The sequence below is a fragment of the Electrona antarctica genome, assembly GCF_951216825.1.
Source record: "Electrona antarctica genome assembly, chromosome: 7".
NCBI classification, from domain to species: Eukaryota; Metazoa; Chordata; class Actinopteri; order Myctophiformes; family Myctophidae; genus Electrona; species Electrona antarctica.
The window spans coordinates 10,016,246-10,040,091 of NC_136812.1; the positions used below are offsets into that span (position 1 = coordinate 10,016,246).

Genomic DNA, 23,846 nt, shown 5'->3' on the forward strand with positions numbered 1-23,846 from the left:
CCAAATGGAAACAAGCCATAGGCCTATAGTGCTTTTAATAGGTTTAATCCTTTTAGCATACTTTTGTATAGAACTGTACTTCCTGAACTTTTTTGTTAATAAAGTATTCAATTAATCAATCAGTCTAATTATCTTTAATTAGGGCTATATTTGATTCGACACTTGACAGTAGATTACTGAATACAAAAACTCATTAAAACGTGTATAAATAGGCTATAGTTTTATTCAAGCAAACTTCTAATTTGTTAAGAATGATTTTTCAAAACAAAAGTGTATTATCCGTTCAGTGTTGTGAATTAGAAGGCAACATAGCCAGCTATATGTTGTGAGGCAGAGGCAGGCTGTTTCTCCACATAACTAATATGTTTCTCGTGTAATCCAGTTATCAGTTAGTGAAACGTTGCGGTAATAAAGTGAGTTGACTCCATCCATTGAGCTGAGCTGAGCTCTATAGCTACACTACAGACTGAAGCACTAGTAGACCTACAACATCCGGGCAACACTGGGAGCCTGCGCGGAAACGGAATGGCGGAGGTAAGTGAGCGAAATGAGGAATGTAATGAACCAAATGATAAGAGAAACCGAACGGTTTTTAAGACCTCGTGTCACTCCCGACCGTACACACGTACGTTGATCATTGTACCCGCCGGCCAGCGAGGGGGGAAAGGGGGCGATCGGGGATACAACCGAGCAAAGAAAAATGGAGAATCTCTCCACGGTATCGCCTCCCTCTCTCTAGACTCTCCGCGGCGTTCGTTCGCTCGGCTTTAAAGAGCCATTCCCCCTGCCTTGCCTTGATAGTAAAAGCTGTGTGTGGAGAAAACAATAGGAGTGTGTCGGGCTTTTCTTTAGTGGTGCTGAACTGTTTCAGGTGTGCCCCCCGCCGCTAACAAAAGTGGGGATTGACTCAAAAGTTGAGGGCGATGTCCGACTTTGTGCCCGGTTTACTCTGGCCACCTCTTTTAAATGTGCTCGAAACATTGAGAACTATTTCCTTCTCGTAAGACTTGTAGTGAGTCAGAGCAGTGGGAGGAAGCAGCGTTCAGCACCAAGTCACAGGAAAGCGCCACTGGTCAGACACAGTGCCCGAGGCGAGGCGGGGAGGGGTGGGGAGACCAGCTATTATTTTAACGTTATATTATGTTAACATGACTTTTATCAGTTGTTGTCAAAGTGTGTGTGTACAGCTGTAGCTGTTCGAGATGCAAGCTTTTGAGACGTTTAAGCAAATGTAGTGGGCGTTGACGCCCTGTACGTGTGGCCTTTAGTGGGATTAACCTGACCTGCCCTTCCTTCAAATCGGTGTAACTTTACTGTCTTAAATTGACCTTTTGGGGCTATATTAAAAAAAGATTTGGGACTATTTTCTGAAGTCATTCACGGTAGCCTCAAGTTTTAAGATGCAAATGTATTGCCCTTAAAATTTTAAATTTATGTTGACTGTCTTTGTCAGCAATTGAAAAATGGTGGGTTAAAAGTCAGGAGTCAGCTGATCTGTAATGAGATGAGCAGGGATCAGCCACTCTTGTTTGTGTGTGTGTGTGTGTGTGTGTGTGTGTGTGTGTGTGTGTTTGTGTACACACGCACGCACGCACATGTGTGTGCACGCGCGTTCTACTGTGTGCACTCACTGTATACTTGGCATGTCTGGAACTGTATGTTACAATATAATTTGTCACCATGTTGTTTGATATATTTTAAGTGGCCGTGTGTATAATACTATATGTATGTGCGATTGTGTGTTCTAGATGTTTGGCTGGGTTCTACAGCTGAGCCATGCAGCACTGGGGGTCTAGTGGGCAGTGTGCACACAGCCATACAGCATGAGGTCCCTCAACAACAGCAGCGGAAGAAGTCCACTTAGGTCTTAGAAGAGTTGGACAAGGACAGCCCAACGGCCAAACACAGTCGCCCCATGAAGATGACTGCCCGATCCCACGCAGTAAGTTCTAAACTTTACTGACATTGCTATGATATTGGCCAAGAAAAGTTTTGTTTTGAGACATTTAGTTTTGTATTGTGTTGCAAAGCAGAGAGGTAGAACAATATTAACGTACAAATCTAGCCTTCTGTCTCTGGAAGTTTCTCAATAGCTGCCCAAGTACAGTAGCCTACTGTGTCCCGATTCAAAGGTTTGCATCAAGCAAAGTTCTGTCCAAATGCCCAGATGTGAACGTGATCCACCCACTCTATCGGGGAAACATTGGGCGGTGACTTGTGTGGACTTTGTTAGGACAGAAAAGTGTCCCAGAATGCATTTCACATCAATCTGCAGCAATAGCGGAGGAGGAAATAAGTTTTCAGGCAAGACTTTTGTTGTTTTCGAAGATGTGAGGTGAAGATGTGAGGTGTTACTGTTTTGACTCTAACACACACACGGCTTATTAGGGAGCGGCAGTACCTCAGGGGTAGAGTGGCCAGTACAGCGGCCAGATGGGAAACCGTGAGGTTCCTAGATCCCCCAGAGTTAGTGTCAAAGTGTCCTCGAGCAAGACTCTGAACCCCTAATTGCTCCCGATTGCAGGTTGGTGCCATCCATGGTTTCCTCTGCCATCGGTGTATGAATCAGTGCACACACACTGTAGCGTCACCAAGATGCCTAATGCTGCTCGTGGTTTTTAGGACATGGTCACGTGACTGGGCTGCGCCATGACACTTTCATGAATGCTTTCATGGGAGCCAAACTACACCCGGAAGTTCGGCATAATGCACTGGAGTCAATGAGAGCTCAGTGACCAGCTGATGAACACTATTTCTGAATGACTGAGACCTTTTGTAAAGTAATCACTTCTGGAAAATAATAAATAAGACATGTAACACATTATTGTCTGCTGTGTTGCTTTTCGATGTGTATACTATCATAGATGTATGATATCTAAAGAACACAAAGCACCTTTCTGAACGTACCAAGTATCGCGAGACTTCCCACCGTTTCCTGTCTGTCAGTCAAATCTTGCGATACCTCCGAGCCAGGAACGATACCTGCTGCTGTTTAGATCCTCAGATAAAATGATATACTGTGCACTCTATGCACATCGAAAAGCAAGTGATTAGAAAACAACCTGTGATATGTCTTCTTTTATATTCCTGAACCGGTCTCAATTATTCAGAAATAATGTTTGTTATGAGCTGGTACAGCCGCCTACATTCACTGCCATGTATTCATTGAACTTCTGGTGTGAGTTTTGGTTCCCATGAAAGTGTCATGGCGCAGCCCAGTCACGTGACCATTTCCTTTCCTTCTCTAAGCTTCCTTGGTTTTTAGACAGCTGGCGGATGGAAATGAGGCTTCGCCCACGCGGCGGCCAGGAAACGGGAAATGCTTGCCCCCGCAGCAAGTAGAAGCTGTGCGTGAGCTACATTTTTCATCCACCAGCTGTCTTAAAAACCAGGAAGAGACTCCTGCCGCTCGCGGCATTTGGCATCTTCGTCACACTCCAGTGTAGAAGCACCCAGTGTGTGTGTGAACTGTGAATGGATGAATGTAATGCACCATCTATAATAAAACGCTTTGGATAGAAGCGCTATACGAATGCACCATTTACCATTTTACATTAGAGTGGCAGGGTGCAGTAGGCGATCATCACGTGACTTTAAGTACAAGTCTGTTTTTTTGGAAAAAAATACATTCTCTGGCGTTATTATGAACTTTAACCCATTCTGGGCGGGAACCCCTTTTGGTGTTTTAACTAAGCATTATGTTATACTTTAGCAATTGAAAAATAGCAGATCTACAAGCTCATAGCGTGCCACCGAGTGGCGCGCTACGAGCTTGTAGGTCTGCTATTTTTGAAGAATCGTGAAAATGCGGCACAAATCTTTGAATATATATTCTTTCAGAAGACTTTTTTTTTAATTTCGACGTCAGGCCTACATTCTCCCCAAAGTTAACTTGAGAGTCCATTGTTTTTGCGTTCTTGGTATTGAGAAAGGACCTCTATTTGTCTCCCTCCTCTCTGTGTGTGTTGTGTGTCAGGCCAGTGAACTGCCCCTGGAGGAGCTGCTGGCTCTGTACGGCTATGAGGTGTTGGACCCTCTCCTGCACTCGGACAAAGACACCTGTCAGCTAGCTGCCAGCCTGCCAGACATGACACTGGACAAGGTGAGACATTCCCTGGCACACTGAGCCCGGGGGTGTGTGTGTGTGTGTGTGTGTGTGTTTGTGTGTGTGCGTCATTCTGAGCCCAGTACATACAGTACAATACACTGTCAAATCGTGAGTGTCATTAAAACATTACCCCGTTAAAAGCAGGAAAGCATCTGTGTCACGTTAGATTTTAACCATCATTTTATACTTAAAAATATCAGATCTACAAGCTCATAAAACACGTCACTTTGTGCCGCTTCCTTATCGTAGCATTTCCAAACACACTGCATGTGGTGTGTGTTTTTGAGTGGTGTAAACCACTCCTACAACTGGCTTTGTTAGTTTGTCTGTCTGTCTGTTCGTACCAAAAAATTAGCATGGTTGCTATGGTCACCCAGTTCACACGGGTGTGATTTCATTACGTCAGACATTACGTCAGACCACAGCTGATCAGTCTATATAAGACCTTACACCACTCAGTTCACACGGGTGTGATTTTTTCACTACGAGCTGTAGTCTGTAGCCTGTAGCCTATTTTTGTCACGCTCGCGCTGATGAAACACCAAGGGATTTTAATGTCAACATTCAACACAAGATGTAAGCTAACCCAGGTAATGTAATGCGTCACTCTGAAAGTTTAACTAAAGTTCTAACGTAATTTGTGATACAGAAACAGCCTTGGATCAAGAAGGTCATCAGGCAATCATTTTTTTTATCACCCTGTCCTTGTTGATATATAAAGCCATTTAGGTCAAAATCATGATATAACTTTATGTTGTGATAATAAGAAGCAGTAGCCTCATTCAACTACATGTCATCCGTGTGCAATGACGCACCACCACCACATACCATGCCGGTGTTGGATGAAATAAAGTCAAACATAGCGAGCGGTGCCGGTGATACGAACAGATAACGGGCCAGGCAACGGGTCCAGCGGATCTAGTTTTGAATGTTTATATAAATCACGGGTAACGGGCGGGTTGCGGAACTGATGATTGACGGGCGGTGTGGGTTTCCAAAATTGGACCCGTGCAAGACTGCCAGGAACAGGCGATCTCCGGCCAAATCCGTATGATTTTGAACCGCAACCACTGATCTTGGGTTTAACAAGGGGTGTCAAGCCGGTGGCCAGATGCAGCCCGCGAAGGAGTCCAATCCGGCTTGCGTAATGAAAAATCCATGACCATTTGTTTTGTATCTGCTGTATGACAGCCGCCCACCATCCCTGCTGCCTGCTGCACCAGCACCTTGTGTTGTGTGTAGGTTGGTCCTGAAGAAAATAGGGTGACGAACACTAGTTAACTGCTGTGCACGACTCCTTGCAGTCCCCAGTGTGTGTGTGTGTGTGTGTTCTTTATTTACCCAGGGCAGTAGCTGTCTGAGCACCAGTTCATTTCCAGCAACGCCCTGCACATAGACACACAGACGCACACATTCTAACCTGTGAGCTGACCAGTACAACCTGCACCTGTCTGATTCTTAGTTAGTCACTGAGCAACTCCACTGGAGAAGTCAGTGCCTTGCTCAAGGGCGCTTCAGCGGTGTTGGGTGGGTGGTGATCGTTCACTTCCCTAACAAGATTTTCCTGCCGGTCTGACCAATTATTCCAGCGACCTGTTAATTTACCTTCGTCAAGTGCTTGTCACTCATCATAGGAATAACATGGATTGGGTACAGGGCCAAATATCATGACTGGAGTGTGAATTTCAAAGTTTGTTTTTCTTTTACCGAGCTTTTCCAAATAAGGGCACGCTAAAGTTGCGTAATCCCCTCGGTTGCTGACGAAAAGAGACTGGCGGACGCGTGTGTGAGTGAGACGGGGTGTAAAAAAATAAGAAATTGTATAATAAGTGAAACAACAGAGGGGCGGGGGGGGGGGGGGGGGCGGGTCCGAGATATAAATGGCATTAAATGGGGGTCAGTAGCCTATGCATGTCAAACTGGGCATCCTTTTCAGATGGGGTCTTGCCCTGAAAATGAATTTTCAGTGCAAGACCTCGCACGTGCGGACTCGGCCCCCAGCCAGGTACCCTAGTCAAAATATGGCCCTTGAGGAAAATTAATTGGGGAACCCTGAGGTAGGGGAAAAAATGCGTACGTGTGCATGTTTGTGCATGCCCAACTGGTCCAGTGCGCATGAAGACACATTTTATCCCCTCTGGTCTGTGACCTATACTTTGTTGACTGGCGTCCCCCAGGGCACTATACTTGGTCCCCATCTTTATTCTTTCTATCTATGTCCTCTTGTAATCTAAAAAAAAATTTAGTCTAAATATCACTGGAAAGTGCATTTCAGTCTTGCCATTGTTGTGAACTTTGTTTTAACCCATTTTGACCTGAGATCAGATTCTAAAAATGTCTTCTACATCCTGACAGTTTTCTGAAAAAGCTATGTTTCTATGTCAGTCGTTCTTCGGTGGCGCGCTATGAGCTTGTAGATCTGCTATTTTTCAATAGCTAAAGCATAACATAATGCTAACACCAAAAGGGGTTCCCGCCCAGAATGGGTTAATGTACATGCATATACCGGTATTGACCTACAACTTTTATTTTGTTAGTTTTATATTGCATTATTTTCTGTCTCGTTGTGTTGTTCATTCAGGATCAGATAACCAAGGATCTGTTTCCTGAAGAGGAGGAAGAAGAATCATCAGCCGATGACCTCACCCCTTCTGTCACCTCTAACACCGATGACCTCACCCCTTCTGTCACCTCTAACACCTCTGAACTGCTCCGACGCCTGCAAGGTCACATGCGCACACACACACACACACACACACACACATTCATCACACACATCATCAGCCGATGACCTCACCCCTTCTGTCACCTCTAACACCTCTGAACTGCTCCGACGCCTGCAAGGTCACATGCACATGCACACACACGCACACATCACACACATTGTACACTCTCAGAGTTAAATTAGTATTGATATTACAATATAAATTGGGGGTCCCAGAGATAGAAATGCCTTTAAATGGGGGTCCGTAGACGAATGCATGTCAAACTGAGGGTCCTTGAAATTATACGGGTTGAAAATCACTGCTAGAGCATTAAAAATCTGCAAAAGCTAAATAGACTCTGAGACCGCGGGCGTTTTGTTTTCAAAAGACAAAAAAAATTAGATCGGTGAACCAATAGTATCAACCGGCTGTTTTCGCTGGAGATTTTGAATCCGCCCCTCCCCCCAGAACTCATAGCACAGGACCATTAACTGGTTCCACACCGGCCCCGAGAAACCGAGATCAATTTACCTTTGCAATCGATGCCATGCCCGGCATCCCGAGATTTGTTTTATTCCCCATAATCCAGGGAAAATAAATAAAATAAGTACGGTCCGTTTAGCATTTTATGCTATTTATGACGTTTACCTAAAAATGGCCAAAATACTTGTGTGCACGGCTGCACGCGCGCTGTCTTTATGTGCATTATGGTTCATAATATGCTCAAAATGCGATATTCGAGGCTTGATTAGAGATTAATTTGACTTAGATGTGACTAAAACAATTATTCCCCGATCGGATCACCTCTCCTCCTGACCTGTGAAAAAGCAAGTTTACTATTGTTTGAACCGGAACTGATTGTCAGCTATTTTAGGAGTTTTTTCAAAAACGTCTGGCACTGGCGCGCTACCGGCACACCGGAAGCTGGTGTGCATGGCTGTGTAGCAGCTAACAATAGCCACACCACTCTAGAGTCGATCGACAACAACGGAGGTAATAATAAATCTATCGCGACTAGCGACTGGACCGCGGAAGGCCGTCAAACACAGGATCTTTTTTCAGAATTAGACGGGATGATTTAGATCGGGAGTTATGATCGTTTTAAGATTTTCGTTTTCGTCAGCTAAACAGGCAGGGGAGATTTTCGATGACGTGTCACTTTTTGACATGTCATCGGATCGGGCAACAAGCGCTCCAAGGCTCTAGAGCGATGCGAACGGTTTTGTTATCATTAATCTCCGTCCTATTTATCAATCTCCGTGTTGGGCACTTGACCATGACCTTGAACTTGGACGGAGAACTCCGCCCTGGGCCTCCAAGGTGTTAATATTCAGATGCATAATGCAGTACAAAACATTTTCCCTCAGTTGAATTATTTAAAATTTGCTTTTGGAAAGGATACCAAATTGGCACCTAATATTAATGTATGTCACATCCATCCATCTTTTAGGTGGAGACAAAGGCATGTTGATCAGTTCTTCTTCAGAAGAAGAATCAGACGATGACTCGAATGCCTCCAGTGCCTCCAATGATGGACGCAAGGTAAGTCGATGACTGAGGCTGTATGAACTCTAAACCTGCTAAACCCACTGATGACTAAACGATATGCAGTCTCATCAGAACACTACCATTACAGTACTGTATGTGTGCACTGCAGCATGTCTGTTTATACGTCCATATATTTACCAGTAGCATACAGTATGCCATGGTTTGTGAATGACTTTGTTTTGCCCTCAGGACATCATGGTTGGCTCAATGTACCAAGCGAAGATCCCTCCCATCAGTCCTTACACCTTTCAGGATAGAGGTAGGTTCTGGGCCTCTCCCTCCCCGCCTGTCTGGATGAATGTAGGAGAGGTAGGTTCTGGGCCTCTCCCTCCCCGCCTGTCTGGATGAATGTAGGAGAGGTAGGTTCTGGGCCTCTCCCTCCTCGTCTGTCTGGATGAATGTATAGAGGTAGGTTCTGGGCCTCTCCCTCCCGTCTGTCTGGATGAATGTATGAGAGGTAGGTTCTGGGCCTCTCCCTCCTCGTCTGTCTGGATGAATGTATAGAGGTAGGTTCTGGGCCTCTCCCTCCCCGTCTGTCTGGATGAATGTATGAGAGGTAGGTTCTGGGCCTCTCCCTCCCCGCCTGTCTGGATGAATGTATAGAGGTAGGTTCTGGGCCTCTCCCTCCCGTCTGTCTGGATGAATGTATGAGAGGTAGGTTCTGGGCCTCTCCCTCCCGTCTGTCTGGATGAATGTACTGTATGAGAGGTAGGTTCTGGGCCTCTCCCTCCCCGTCTGCCTGGATGAATGTACTGTATGAGAGGTAGGTTCTGGGCCTCTCCCTCCCCGTCTGCCTGGATGAATGTATGGATGTATGGATAGAGGTAGGTTCTGGGCCTCTCCCTCCCGTCTGTCTGGATGAATGTATGAGAGGTAGGTTCTGGGCCTCTCCCTCCCCGTCTGTCTGGATGAATGTATGAGAGGTAGGTTCTGGGCCTCTCCCTCCCCGTCTGTCTGGATGAATGTATGAGAGGTAGGTTCTGGGCCTCTCCCTCCCCGTCTGTCTGGATGAATGTATGAGAGGTAGGTTCTGGGCCTCTCCCTCCCCGTCTGTCTGGATGAATGTATGAGAGGTAGGTTCTGGGCCTCTCCCTCCCCGTCTGTCTGGATGAATGTATGAGAGGTAGGTTCTGGGCCTCTCCCTCCCCGCCTGTCTGTCTGGATGAATGTATGAGAGGTAGGTTCTGGGCCTCTCCCTCCCCGTCTGTCTGGATGAATGTATGAGAGGTAGGTTCTGGGCCTCTCCCTCCCCGCCTGTCTGGATGAATGTATGAGAGGTAGGTTCTGGGCCTCTCCCTCCCCGTCTATCTGGATGAATGTATGAGAGGTAGGTTCTGGGCCTCTTCCTCCCGTCTGTCTGGATGAATGTATGGATGTATGGATAGAGGTAGGTTCTGGGCCTCTTCCTCCCGTCTGTCTGGATGAATGTATGGATGTATGGATAGAGGTAGGTTCTGGGCCTCTCCCTCCCCGTCTGTCTGGATGAATGTATGAGAGGTAGGTTCTGGGCCTCTCCCTCCCCGTCTGTCTGCCTGGATGAATGTAGGAGAGGTAGGTTCTGGGCCTCTCCCTCCCGTCTGTCTGGATGAATGTATGAGAGGTAGGTTCTGGGCCTCTCTCTCCCTGTCTGTCTGGATGAATGTACTGTATGAGAGGTAGGTTCTGGGCCTCTCCCTCCCCGCCTGTCTGGATGAATGTATAGAGGTAGGTTCTGGGCCTCTCCCTCCCCGCCTGTCTGGATGAATGTATGAGAGGTAGGTTCTGGGCCTCTCCCTCCTTGTCTGTCTGGATGAATGTATGAGAGGTAGGTTCTGGGCCTCTCCCTCCTTGTCTGTCTGGATGAATGTATGCTGCCAGTCAATGTGTCACAACGTGACGTGTTTTGAGCTTGTAGTAGATCTGCTATTTCCACTATTTTTGAAAATCCAACATGGAAATGATTATTATGATTATCTCACATAATTGCGATTAGACGTAAAGAAAGCATGCATGAGAGTTGTTGTGAAACTACTTGGATTGTAAACTTCTGAGTCCAAAGCAAATGATTCATCTGAACTTGACAGTATTTAAAAATCACACCTGTGTGAAGTGAGGGGCGCTAATATATTAAAGTCTAACTCATGTTGATTAGGTGATGTAATGGTGATGTAAAACAAACGGTGCCAACACAAACATTAAACGCCATTAACAATAAAGAGACAATATGACGTAAACGACACATTATGACGTAATTTTTCCCTTCATTGTCAATGCGTTTACTAAACAAACTTTGAACTAAAGACAAACATTAAACCTGTGTATAGGAGGGGCTAGCGCCCCTCAAAAATGAACCTATTCTAGGTTGCGTTTCTATGCCACTGATTTCAGTAGAACAGGTTATCCTACTATGAATACACAAAATCTCTGCATGTGAATTTGTGTATCTCAAGAACTTTACTTCAAACTCGGCATTCCTGTCACCAAGGACCTGAGGTAGTGCGGTGCCCGGTGTGAAGTTAGCAGTTCGAAAATAGCTGCTCATCCGAAAAAGTACCCCAAAAAACTGTATGCCGTAGTCTGATGTCACCAATATAATGTCATAGATGGGCGTGGACTCCATACATGAGTGTAAAAGGGACATGGACAGACAGACGAGACGACAATGGGTACAACGGGTATTGCATGTCTGGGTGGGGCATGCGTTCCCAACTTGCATCGTTCCCGAGTATACCGGAGGCCGTAGTAAAATCGTAAAATGACAAAGTAGGAGCAGTTCACTGGCCTGACACAGTAGTGGGCACTGGGCAGTTTAAAAGTTAATAAGGGCTTGTTTTTGGGTAGGCTCCATTGCATATATAAATGCACCATTTACTAGCTCTCCTCTCCTCCCTATTGACTCTGTCCTCATGCTCTCTGTCCAGCTGCTGTGGAGTCCCCCTATTTACTCTAAAATCCTCACTGTGTCTCCAGACCAGGACGGTGAGGACCAGCTGCTGTGGAGTCCTCTCTCTCTCTCTCTCTCTCTCTATTGACTCTGTCCTCGTCCTCTCTGTGTCCAGCCCAGGACGGTGAAGACCAGCTGCTGTGGAGTCCTCTCTCTCTCTCTCTCTCTATTGACTCTGTCCTCGTCCTCTGTGTCTCCAGCCCAAGACGGGGAGGACCAGCTGCTGTGGAGTCCCGGGGTGCTGCCGGTGCAAGAGGTGGAGGAGTATCTGCTCTGTGCACAGATACCGGGCTGCCAGGAGGGGGCGACGAGGAGCACACGTCTACCAGGAGACACCATCCGAGACAACGAACAGGTGATGTCACTCACTCGGCTCTTTTCCACCACCATGCTGACGCAGAAAGAGTGCATCCATGTAACTTTGTTCCATGACTGAGTTGTGTTGTGTGTGTTGGTGATGGTGTTGGTTGGTGATGGTGTTGGTGACGGCATGTAGGATGAGATTTATACAGCTTTAGGAAAGGCAGAAGTCAATGCTGTGTGCCGCAGCCTGGAAGAAGAATCCCAGATATTAGGATTCTAGAACTCCGTTCCCATAGACGGCATAAGCCAGCGGACACGGTCACTTCCGTTTTTATTCCTCCTTTTTGAGTGGTGTAAACCACTCCTACAACTGGCTTTTGTGTGCATAAAAAAATGACCATGGTTGCTATGTTCAAAATAATTTCTGACGTAATTAAATCACACCCGGGTGAACTGGATGACCGTAGCAACCGTGGTCATTTTCTCTGCACAGAAAAAGCCAGTTGTGAAATCACATCCGGGTGTGATTTCATTACGTCAGATCAGAGCTGATCAGGCTACATAATACCTTACCTTATTTCATTACGTCAGACATTACGTCAGACCACAGCTGATCATGCTATATAAAACCTTACACCACTCAGTTCACACGGGTGTGATTTTTTTTTTCTTCATCGCACCGGAACAGAAGTGTTACGAGAGCGTGCAGAACAGAGTTGTGAACCGTAATCAATATATATATATATATATATATATATATATATATATATATATATATATATATAATAAAAATCACACCCGTGTGAACTGAGTGGTGTAAGGTCTTATATAGACTGATCAGCTGTGGTCTGACGTAATGGCTGACGTAATGAAATCACACCAGTGTGAACTGGGTGACCATAGCAACCGTGCTCACTTTTTTGAGCACAGACAGACACGTAAACTAACAAAGCCAGTCGTAGGAGTGGTTTACACCACTCAAAAAAACGCGGCAAAAGACAATCTCAGCGACAAGAGCCCAAGTAGGTAAAGGTGTCAAAAGACGATCTTGAGTTAATGCATATATATTTTAGAACTATACACCTCCCATGTGCCATTCTTTGGCTAATTGATTGATTGCATACTTTATTAACAGTTTACACAAGGTACAAAGGTACAGTTATACAACAATGCTAAAAAGACAACACAAAAATCCCAGAGGGCTTGTTTCCATTGTGGTCCTGTGTATTAAATTCATGAAGAAAGTGGTGAAAACTGATGTCAGATGTCTTCTAAGTTTTAACCCATTAAAATGACAGTATGACACATATGCTTTCCTGGTTTTAGTGTTGGCTATTCAAAAATGGCAGATCTACAAGCTCGCAGCATGTCACTTTTTGCCGCGCTGCAAGCTTGTACAATGGACTAGTAGTCAAACGGAATTAGGATGCTGTCACTTGTAACTCCTTGCAACAGTCGGTCAACACTCAACCATAACATGTCCAGTTGTCCACACAGAAAAATCCTCAATTTAACTCAACAGTGGAAAGGTTTACCCATTTTATATACTCAGTTAAACTAACCCTGAGGGTTTTACCATCAACGTTGTATGTTGTATCGTCAAGTGACTGGATAGGAGCATCAGCTAAATGTCTCAAACATAAACACTTTCTCTTTCTGTTTCTCTTTCTGTCTTTCCTCTCAGGCGCTGTACGAGCTGGTGAAATGCAACTTCAGCATGGAGGAGGCACTCAGGCGATTACGCTTCAATGTGAAAGTGTACCGCGGTAAGAACTTGCTGCGTACTTTTCGACTTATAACCACACTTGTCACTATTCACAACATGACAGTGATGCACAGAAGTTCCCCACAAACTTTTTCAAAAATCCTCTTTGTATAGACTGTAATTGTCATGGCATTGCCAATTTAATGTTTATATATGTTGAATTCAATTGAACTGACTTGAGTTGTTGGACTGGTTTCTCCACTGACCTCTTCTTGTCTTCTTGTAGAAGAGCTGTGTGCCTGGAGTGAACAGGAGTGCAGGAACTTTGAACATGGCTATAGAGTTTATGGGAAGAACTTTCACCTCATTCAGGGCAATAAGGTTGGTGCCCTGAGATCGTACTCCCTCTCTAGGTCGTCCTCAGACGAGCTCTCCATCGTACTACAACAACATACTGCTTTTTTCTTTCTTTTTTCTTTTTAACTGGATTCAGTGTACCTTTGTGGGGGGGGGGGTGTATGTGTGTGTGTGTGTGTGTGTGTGTGTGTGTGTGTGTGTGTGTGTGTGTGTGTGTGTGTGAATGTTTTCTCTGTAAAGGGGTGTTTGACGTTATCTCATACACAGGGCTTTCTTTTTCCCTACCCAGGTACGAACGCGGTCTGTGGGGGAGGTTGTAGAGTATTACTATATGTGGAAGAAGTCAGAACGCCACGAGTACTTCACTCAGCAGGCCTCAAAGCTGACCCGAAGGAAGTACAACATGCATATGTAAGTAGGGCTGGGAGTGGACACAAGTAACCATAAAACCATATGTATGGATGTTTTTTTGTCTGGGTTTTCAAGTTGCTCCGCAATTGACCTTATGCTAAGCCCCACCCACTCCACTCTGCCAGACCAAGGTCTGACAAGCTGTGCTTCCCACTCTTTGAGATGCATGTTAAATGACGGGATTTCTCCATATAAATAATCGATCATTTCTGTAGCAAGAGCTTCTAAATCTAGTCAACAAGGTCTGCAGTAGGCTATATGCACTGAAAAAATCACACCCGTGTGAACTGAGTGGTGCAACTCTCCTCTCCCCCTGCCCCCCCCCCCCCCTCTGTCATTAGCAGGCAACAGTGCAGCACTATCTCTCTCTCTCTGTTTCTGGCACAACAGCGCCACTTTTGCCCCTACTGGTACTCATAGTCACATAGGTTAACACGGACATTGCTGTTCCTTGGAGTGGTTGCACCACTCAAAAGATGTGCATGACGACATTTCAATATACTAGAAATACGATGTAGATTGTAGAGGGAGAAACGGTATCCAACTCGATCAACTTTAATGTCCGACAGCAGGAGTTTTCATGTGATGGGTCAATCATACATGGTTGCCAGGTGAAAGCAACTTGTGTGATCCTCTTAAATTTTAGTTGTTCAGTGCAATTATTAAATTATTAAATATTTGAAGATCTAGTTGAAGGGAAGTTAACTGGTATTCTGAGGGAACAATAACATGGATATCACTGATCTAAAACAAAACGAATGTGATGGAGCCTTAGAGTATATATGAATAGAGACGGCACCCGGATGAAACCCTGAGGTGAAATGGACATAGTGGCCGAATTTGATATTGCAGCGTGGGCCCAAACACATGAACGCGCTGGTCCGTTGGCTATCATTGTGCACGTTCACGATGACACGTGAACGCTGAAGGCCTGCAATGATAGTCAGCGGCAGCGCGTTCATGTGTTTGGGCCCAATCCATCCCAGAATGCACTCTGTTCCTACCCAGAATGCACAGTGAAATCGCCTCATGCGCTTTTGAGCAACTTAATGCAAGTGGATGGGAGGAGAACTCGGGTGCCGTCTCTATTCATATATACTCTAAGGATGGAGCCTCCTTTTCAAGGAGCCATGCTCCTCTGTCACTTCTACGGAAGCCTCAGAAGTTCTTTTCTATTAATGTATTGTCATAGATATTAAAAACCTAGATACCTCATTCGCTGCTGCAGTTCATTGGAGCGACTTGTAAAAAACATGGAGGTGGAAGTGCGGAAGGCACGCTGCCTACTGGCCAATCACAGTGTGTCTTTTCCGGCACTTAAATTCAATTCAAATGAGCTTTATTGGCATGAAGAAACAAACGTTTACATTGCCAAAGCAAGAGTCTCTGGGAGAAAGAGTCCCGCCTCTGATTAGCCTACCGAATGCCCCCTTCTGTGACTCACGCGTAAGCATGCTTCAGAATTCCTCCTCCTCCCCGTGTCCTCTTCACTGTGTGGGGCGCTGCATGGGAGAGGAGCACAGAATGGCACCGTAGCCTTCGAAATCTGGGGGCAGGAGAGCGGACGAGGGAGGGGAGGAGGAGGAGGAGGAGGAGGGCAGGGAGAAGTCCATCTGCAACCCACGACGAGGGAGGCCATTCCCACTCCCCGTGGTAGTAGCACAGTGCCTTCCCTATTTTACAGACGCCTCAGAGCCGGAGGAAGCATCTACCTTTCTCTGTCTATGGCAGCGGTTCCCAAACTTTTTCATGTCAAGGACCCCCAAATGGACACTGATGAGCCCGCGGACCCCCATTTGAAAAAAAGGATATGCCAGGGACCCCCATAAGAGAAGATTTTGACGGCTCAAGCAGTGATTTTCAACCTGTTTAATTTCAAGGACCCCCAGTTTGACATGCATTAGTCTACAGACCCCCATTTAATGTCATTTCTATCTCTGGGACCCCCAATTTATATTGTAAAACCACTGTTAATTTAACTCTGAGAGTGTACAAAACATTTGTACACTTTCAGAGTTACAGACCCATAAGGGTCCATTTGGTTCCTATCTCTAATTGAGCTAGTACCCCCAAGTACCCCCAGGGGTCCCCGGACCCCACTTTGGGAACCCATGGTCTATGGCCTATGTCAGGGGTTCTCAACCCGTGGGTTGCAACCCCTCGGGGGGGGTCGCCAAATTATGTTCAATTTCTTTTTCTTTTTTTTAACTGAATGGCAGGAATGGCTGGAAAATGGAGAGTTTACATAGTACACATAGTGCATGCATAAACTTTCCTTAATGATTATATCTGGTATCGGTATTCATTTATGAAATATTTTCTCTATTATTAAGGTTATTTTTGCAGTCAATTTGTATTGGTGGTGGGGCGGGGGTCGCGAGACATGGCCAAAGCATTTCCGGGGGTCCCCAGCCAAAAACGTTGAGAACCCCTGGCCTATGTGATGAAACCAACCAGTTAAGATTTGATTATTTTAATTGTTCAGTTGTTTTCTGGTATGATCACAGCATTATCGGGAAGCACCACAGTGACCACACTAAAGGCTGTGCTCTTGGTGTCTTCTGTGATGTGCTGCCACCAGCAACACTGTAACTATGGCAGCTTGCGACTGCTTCACGGTGATGATGATGTGTTGTTTTGCAGGGAGGAGGATGGAGACCAGGATGGGGAGGTGGGGGAGCTAGTCGGAGGGGGTAACTCCCAGGATACTGGGTCTCAGGGCTCCCTGGGTGCAGTGCAGCTGGAGGAGTCCTCCCTTCCACCGCAAGGGCTGGAACTGGACAAACAAGGTAGGCAGTTAACACACCCCAAGGACAAAATGGCAGATATATATTATTCTCCTCATGCCCTCTATTCAAACCATTTACAGTTAGATCATATTATTTACATTGTTTTGTTTGTTTGTTTGTCATGGTTTTCGTGCCTGTGACTTTTATTTTGGTCTCATTGGTTATCACTGTCTCAAGCATTTTGAATGTTATTCAGGGTTCCCACGGTCATGAAATTCCTGAAAATATTTTGAAATTAGAAAAAACATTTTCCGGTCCTGGAAAGGTTCTGGAATTTATCTAGGGTCCTGGAAAAATAGTTGGCTAATGGCTATGCATTGGTTTTTGGCTATTGATTTTGTTAATAAAAAAACCTTTTCCATAACATTACACGAAATATGTAACATAAGTTGTTATTCGCCAAACGGGCAGTGCGATTGCAGCCTAATGTGTACCAGTATGGGACAAAAATAACAGATCTACAAGCTCACAACGCGCTGCAGCATGATTCTATGCCCTAGGGTAGGTGGAGTAGCAAAACATTTGGCACAGAATTTGGAATAGAATTCTGTCTATATTCTATGCTTTATTGTTGCTACACTGCCCGTCTTTAGGCATTTCACATTAAGAGTAAGACACTCATTATTGCGCTGAATTAGTTATTGTTATATATAGGCCTGGAAATTGGGTTAAATATATTCTGGAAAGGTTTTGGAAATTCATTGGTAAAAATGTGTGGGAACCCTGGTTATTTCTCTCCACCTGTTTCTATTTGCTTTGCCTATCATTTTTTTGTTTGTTTGTTTTCTTTGTGTGTGTGTGTGTCTGTGTGCACGCGTGTGTGTGCGTGTGTGTGTGTGACTGTGTGTGTACATGCACATGTATGTATACATTGACATGGCGCTGTAGAGGAGGAGGGCCGTCCCCGGAGGAGACGAACACCACGCTTTCTCTTAAAGCCATGAACTTGGTCCGCACAGGCCTCAGAAAGCAGGCGCGTCCTGTAGGTATAACAGACAGAGACAATGAGAGGGGGGAGGGGGGGGGGGGGGGATAATCATGTGATTCATAGGCCTGTCACAATTATTACGTAATTGTCTAATCGCAATTAACCCATTTTGGGCGGGAACCCCTTTTGGTGTTAGCATTATGTTATGCTTTAGCTATTGAAAAATAGCAGATCTGCAAGCTCATAGCGTGCCACCGAGTGGCGCGCTACGAGCTTGTAGGTCTGCTATTTTTGAATAGCTGCTATTTTTGAATAACGACTGACATAGAAACATAGCTTTTTCAGAAAACTGTCAGGATATAGAAGACATTTTTAGAATCTGATCTCAGGTCAAAATGCGTTATGTTTGCATAATCGTCATAATCATTTCCATGTTGGATTTTCAAAAACGGTGGATATAGCAGATCAGCTGTTTTCCACTATTCATACGTTATTTGTCGTATCTGTCCATTGCACTTTTTGTTTACGAAGCCTACAAGCCAAACAGAAAAGACAGCCCTAGATTCAGAGCGAAACTCACTAACTTTCCTCTTCCAAAGAAATCCATAAATCTATCATCTGGCTTATTCATGGGACACGGTATTTACAAATCATCAAAGACAAGACTTTGTTTTACTTTGTTTTTACAAATTTGTTTGTGCAGGAGATTTTAATTAATAATAAATAAATAATTATTTCAGTGCCTATACAGTAATTTGCTTTAGGAATAATAATTATGGTATGTTTGGCACCACAATGTTAGGACTGAATTAAAAAGATTAGAGTTAATGGCATTGGTGCCGTCAACAACAATATGCAAAGGTCTTTGTCAGGGTAAGGTGCCCGTTCCTGACGAAGACCATGGGGTTGAACCGTGCTTATATAATAAACTCACTATGTTGGGGACCATTTAAAACAGTGTGCGGGAGTTCTTCAAAAATCTGAATTTTAATATGATTTTATAGCACAGCGAGAGAGAGATTAATTTCATTGTTATATATATATATATATTTTGTTTTTATTATTTTTATTATATCGTTTTTTAATATTTTCCATCTGTCCAGGTGGGCAGGGGATGTATGCTGGTGGGTGTCCCCAGAAGCTGTTCAGGTGCCCCTTCTCGCTTCTCTCGCCTGTGGAAGACCCCCGGGAGCCTGCTGGGCCAGGCGGACGTCCCCTCTCAAACTCTCAGTTGCAGGCCCAGCCCTCCTCCCCTCACAGCAGCTCCCTGCAACCACCCTGCGGTGGTGGCCCTCCATCCCCCACCGAGGAGGGTCACATCCTGGGCTCTGGCTTCTACCAGCTCCAGTTCTACGGGCCTTTCATCCCAGAGGGCCCTGCAGGGCACTGTGCTACTACCGCGGGGAGTGGGAATGGCCTCCCTCGTCGTGGGTTGCAGATGGACTTCTCCCTGCCCTCCTCCTCCTCCTCCTCCTCCTCCTCCCCTCCCTCGTCCGCTCTCCTGCCCTCAGATTTCGGAGGCTACGGTGCCATTCTGTGCTCCTCTCCCATGCAGCGCCCCACCCGCTCTCTCACACAGTGAGGAGGACACGGGGTCGGGGAAGAGGAGGAATTGTATTCCATTTAAAATGGAGCTGCACAGTTTGCCCATATGTCTGTAGACATCTTGATTGGACCTGGTCTTTATGCCGTTGTACTGCGTAAACAATGTAGAAAGAAATAAGAGACTTCTTCTAACAGCAGAAGCACATTATCCTTTCTAGAATGATGAACACATGCCGTCCATTCTGGAACGTTAAATATTTCTGCTGATGATCGGCATATATAAGCAGTGAATTACAGTGACCTATGGGCATTGAGTCACGAGTCGACTGGACATTTTAAAAGTCTAGAATCTGGAAGCACCTCGCAGTCCAACCAAAAGCAACCGTAATCACAAATAACAGCTTGAGAAACCAGCCGCCGGAGGACGTGAGAGACATCAGTGTTTATTCACTGCTGCCTCATTTGTTGATTGTTTTAGGGATCCTCAGACACCAGGACACTGTTACCTACAAGCTCTGTTTTAATGTTTCACCTATCGAGACTACCAGGGTGCAAATAAGCAAGTTTAAATCAGACTTTGCTTGGCGGTGTGTCTGCTGGTGATCTGAACAAATCTCCATGCCATATCAGAACAAGCTGGGTTTGATGAATATCTTATCTGTTCCTAAAAGTCCTGTGTGTGTTGTATGTCTGAAACTACGTCTGTATTGCCTCCCAAACTCCTACCTAACTGTTGAAAGATGAATTCAATGATGGGGCAACATGAGGCAGTACTTTTAAGAGCACAATGTTTTTTTTTGCGGTTGTGGTTTTAATTGTGTGTGGGGTTCGGGGGGCATGTCAGAAGGTATAGTGTTGTATCCCTTCTCAATTACATTTTGTAAGATCCATTGACCATATTCACATTGCAGCCATTTTTCTCTTACGGTCAAGCTACACCAGGCTTTTCTCGCGCGTTTACCCTAAACGCGCGGCCCGCGCGTGCGTTTTTTAAAATAGGACTGGACCTAAATTAAACGCACGCGCGGGGGTAAACGCGCACGTTTTGTGCGCGAAAAGCCTGTTTGTGTGCGAAAAGCCTGGTGTAGCTTGGCAGTTACTCTACTTATTACTTGATATCTATTCGTAGGAGCAAAATGACTGCCTTGTGGTCAATATGGTCTATAAATCTCCTGCTTTACTTGCACAGTAGACAGAAGTGTGCCATAGCTTATTTTCCTAAAAGGAATATTTTATTTCTGAGGCCATGAGAGATGTATTGATCCGCAACGATGTCTCACACGTTAATCACGACATCTCCTATACCTTCACGGGTTCATAGAGACGTCTAAGCAAGATGCCTCTATCAAGCCAATGCCATAGACCTTCCCCTTGTTCACCACCCACCACAAGCATATTCTTGTGGCCGAAGTTTCCAAAAACATTCCAGTTTTATTGCATTGCAAGTGCATTTGATCAAAAAACAATACTGCTGATTTGCCTTCATTAAAACCCAAGTCTTGGATAAGTAGCACAATTAGCCCTTCACTAAGTCCCTCCCCAAACCATCCTTGTCCAATAGGCACCTTAGCAGTGAAGAAAGCTTGACCTGCATAGCAACCGTTGCTAAACTATTTGGATTGGCATTGGACAATCGCTTTTTGGGGTGGGATTTAGTGAAGGGCTAATTTGGAAATTAACAGAACTAAAATGAGTGAACATTGCCTTCCAGTTGAAGGATTCTCCATTCTTTTTGGAATGGAGCACCATCCAAGTGTTGTGGAGTTGTGCCCCAGGTTTTTCTTTTTACACTTTCTTAAAAAAATATAAGAAATCTCTTGGAACATTATACTGTATGCACAAACACTACTGTATGTGTTCAAACAGATGGCAGTTTTTAAATGTACCAAATCATGATCAAAGTGATTTCTTTTTTTAAGCTACGATCCAGGATTTATTTTAATGAATAAAACTTAATTTTTTAACATTCTGTGTTAACACATAACTATCATATCTGCAGCGGTTGGAGGTGGTCTTGCTGCTCTTCCATTGAGACATTTAGACCCTGGTGAGGGCCGACAACATTGAGACATTTAGACCCTGGTGAGGGCCGACAACTTTCACCGACAGTGTCACACATTTAGACCCTGGTGAGGGCCGACAACTTTGAGACATTTAGACCCTGGTGAGGGCCGACAACTTTGAGACATTTAGACCCTGGTGAGGGCCGACGACTTTGACCGACAGTGTCACAGTTATTTGAAGCTCATGGCGCACCAGATACGAAGTGTCTTTCCCTCCCAATACTTTCACCAGTCGGTGAGTGACGTCAGTGGGTTAGGGAGCGATCCACTACTAGACCGCGACACGGCAACTCGCTCGCTCAGGCCTCACTCAGACCTTCACTGCATTGCTGTATGCTTGTTGGATGAATGTTGTGTAGTGTCATGGCCGCCCCAATGCATTTCCAATGGAAGTCACATGGTTTGTAGTCCACATTTTGGACTACAAGCTGTTGTATGGCTTTCGGCTGTGTTTCGACTGCGCCCCTCCCCCTCATACAAGTACAAATGTTGTGTCAAACCATGTGACTCCCATTGGAAATGCATTGGGGCGGCCATGACACTACACAACATTCATCCAACAAGCATACAGCAATGCAGTAAAGGTCTGAGTGAGGCCTTAATTAGCTCGTTCGGTGGTGTCACTCGTAGCTCATGGCTGGTTTGCTTGAGAGTCTGTAGGGCAAGGGATGCAATGTACATAAAACGTATGATTTGTAGTTTTTAAGGGGAAAGGAGAAGTTATAAGGCAGGGTGAATTTGAATCCAGCCTCAGCTCACGTCCATCTGTCTCTGTATTTATTTGCTTTTTTGTTTTGTGTAAATATGTCAGGCCGGCCTACTACTAGACCAGAGCCATGTTCAGATCAGTGTTTTTCTGTTTTCTTTACACACGCGCAGTCCCAGACATGACCACCAGGGCCAGGAGATAGAGGGAACCCTGCCTTTTTTAATTTTGCAATTTCTATATTGTACGGCTTCTGTTATGTTGGTTTATAATTGTAATATTTTGTAAAAAATAAATAAAAGATGCATATTAAAATGAAAAGCTATTTGAAATATTGAAAGGTCCCATTCATCCATCCATCTTCAACTGCTTATCCAGAGTCGTGTCGTGGGGGCAACAGTTCCAGCAGAGAGCTCCAGACTTAACTCTCCAGAGCAACATTAGTAACTTCATCCTGGGGGATCCCGAGGCGTTCCCGGGCCGGTGTGGAGATGTAATCCCCCCCATCTGATCCTGGGTCTGTACGGGGGTCTCCTCCTTCCAGTGGGATATTGAAAGGTACAGTATTTGCTCTCTGGCAACAGCCCTATACTTCAGTTACGATAACCACTGGTAGCTGGTCTAATGGGTTTGTATGTACTTTGTGGGCACTGGTGGTGGTTGAATTTCCGCTGGGACTAAACTTTAATATCATTTATGGGAAAGAACAGCCCTTTTCATTTTCACCACGATGGTTATTCTATTATGTTAACCTTTTTGTTGGTATCAAAAGTATGACACATTTAGGGAAAAGTTTATTTTCTTTTAATTAAAAATAGTACAGCAGGATGTGAAAGGCACTGGTATGAATCACTTTTCCCATTAATTTGATCTGATCTGAAGCCAGGATGGCTTGGGAACTGATAGAAATGCCCTGTATCCCTTTTCTTTATCAGAAATTCAAATGTCCTTTTTATAATGTTTCCTTTTGCTTAATGTTTTATCTAAAGCATGCATTGAATTGAAATGTGATTGATTGATTGAAAGATGTATTAACAGTATGCAGAATGGGTACATTTCAAGCACAACTCAATACATCAACTGTTAACTGTGGACGACACCATAAAGCATTCCACTTGTTTACAACAGGGTCCACCATTTTCAATTCATCACAACCTTTAGAGACATACAAATGTACACTTCTATAGGAAATCATGAAAGAGTTCCGTTCACCTCCACCATCTGCCCCTCCAGGTAGGATTGCATCCAGCTCACTGATGTGCTATCAAAACCAATTGCTTTTGAGCTTAAGGCCTGATTTAAAAAAAATCTTCAAAATCCTGAAATTTTTCTGAAAAACCTTATGTTTCTGTATCAGTGGTGCTCAATATTTCATGTCAAGGACCCCAAAAATTATATGTAATATGCCTCCGCCCCCCCCCCCCCCCCCATCTGAAAATATGTTGTTCCAGGGACCTCCCCAGAAGCAAAGATTTGAGTTAAAATGTTCACTCTGTAATAATATATTCAAAGATTTGAGGCACATTTTCACGATTTTTCAAAAAATAGCAGACCTACAAGCTCGTAGCGCGCCACTCGGTGGCGCGCTATGAGCTTGTAGATCTGCTATTTTTCAATAGCTAAAGTATAACATAATGCTTAGAACACCAAAAGGGGTTCCCGCCCAAAATGGGTTAATTGTTAACCAGTATGGAGTGGTTCACGGTGTCAAAAGCTTGACCAGCACGATCATGCCGCAGTATTTGCCAGCATAGA

At 44.9% G+C, this 23,846-nt stretch overlaps 1 protein-coding gene across 5 annotated transcripts; it reads left to right on the forward strand.

The window, feature by feature from the left end:
• The first annotated feature begins 413 nt into the window (after window positions 1-413).
• Window positions 414-21,288, forward strand: mier2 (mesoderm induction early response 1, family member 2). Of its 5 annotated transcripts, none has more exons than XR_013790324.1 (14): window positions 414-534; window positions 1,749-1,942; window positions 3,977-4,102; window positions 6,690-6,834; window positions 8,264-8,355; window positions 8,551-8,620; window positions 11,485-11,639; window positions 13,272-13,353; window positions 13,579-13,673; window positions 13,939-14,060; window positions 16,704-16,849; window positions 17,738-17,835; window positions 18,881-20,853; window positions 21,005-21,288. XR_013790324.1 is itself a non-coding variant. In XM_079505077.1 (13 exons), exons 2-12 carry the CDS (start codon window positions 1,916-1,918, stop codon window positions 17,791-17,793), a joined length of 1,116 nt encoding a protein of 371 aa, XP_079361203.1. In that variant the 5' UTR covers window positions 414-534; window positions 1,749-1,915; the 3' UTR covers window positions 17,794-17,831; window positions 18,881-21,288. The 5 variants fall into 5 exon arrangements, 1 of the variants encoding a protein (XP_079361203.1); XR_013790325.1 differs by having other exon boundaries at window positions 17,738-17,831; XR_013790326.1 differs by lacking the exon at window positions 414-534 and adding an exon at window positions 545-625 and having other exon boundaries at window positions 17,738-17,831.
• Window positions 21,289-23,846: the final 2,558 nt, after the last annotated feature.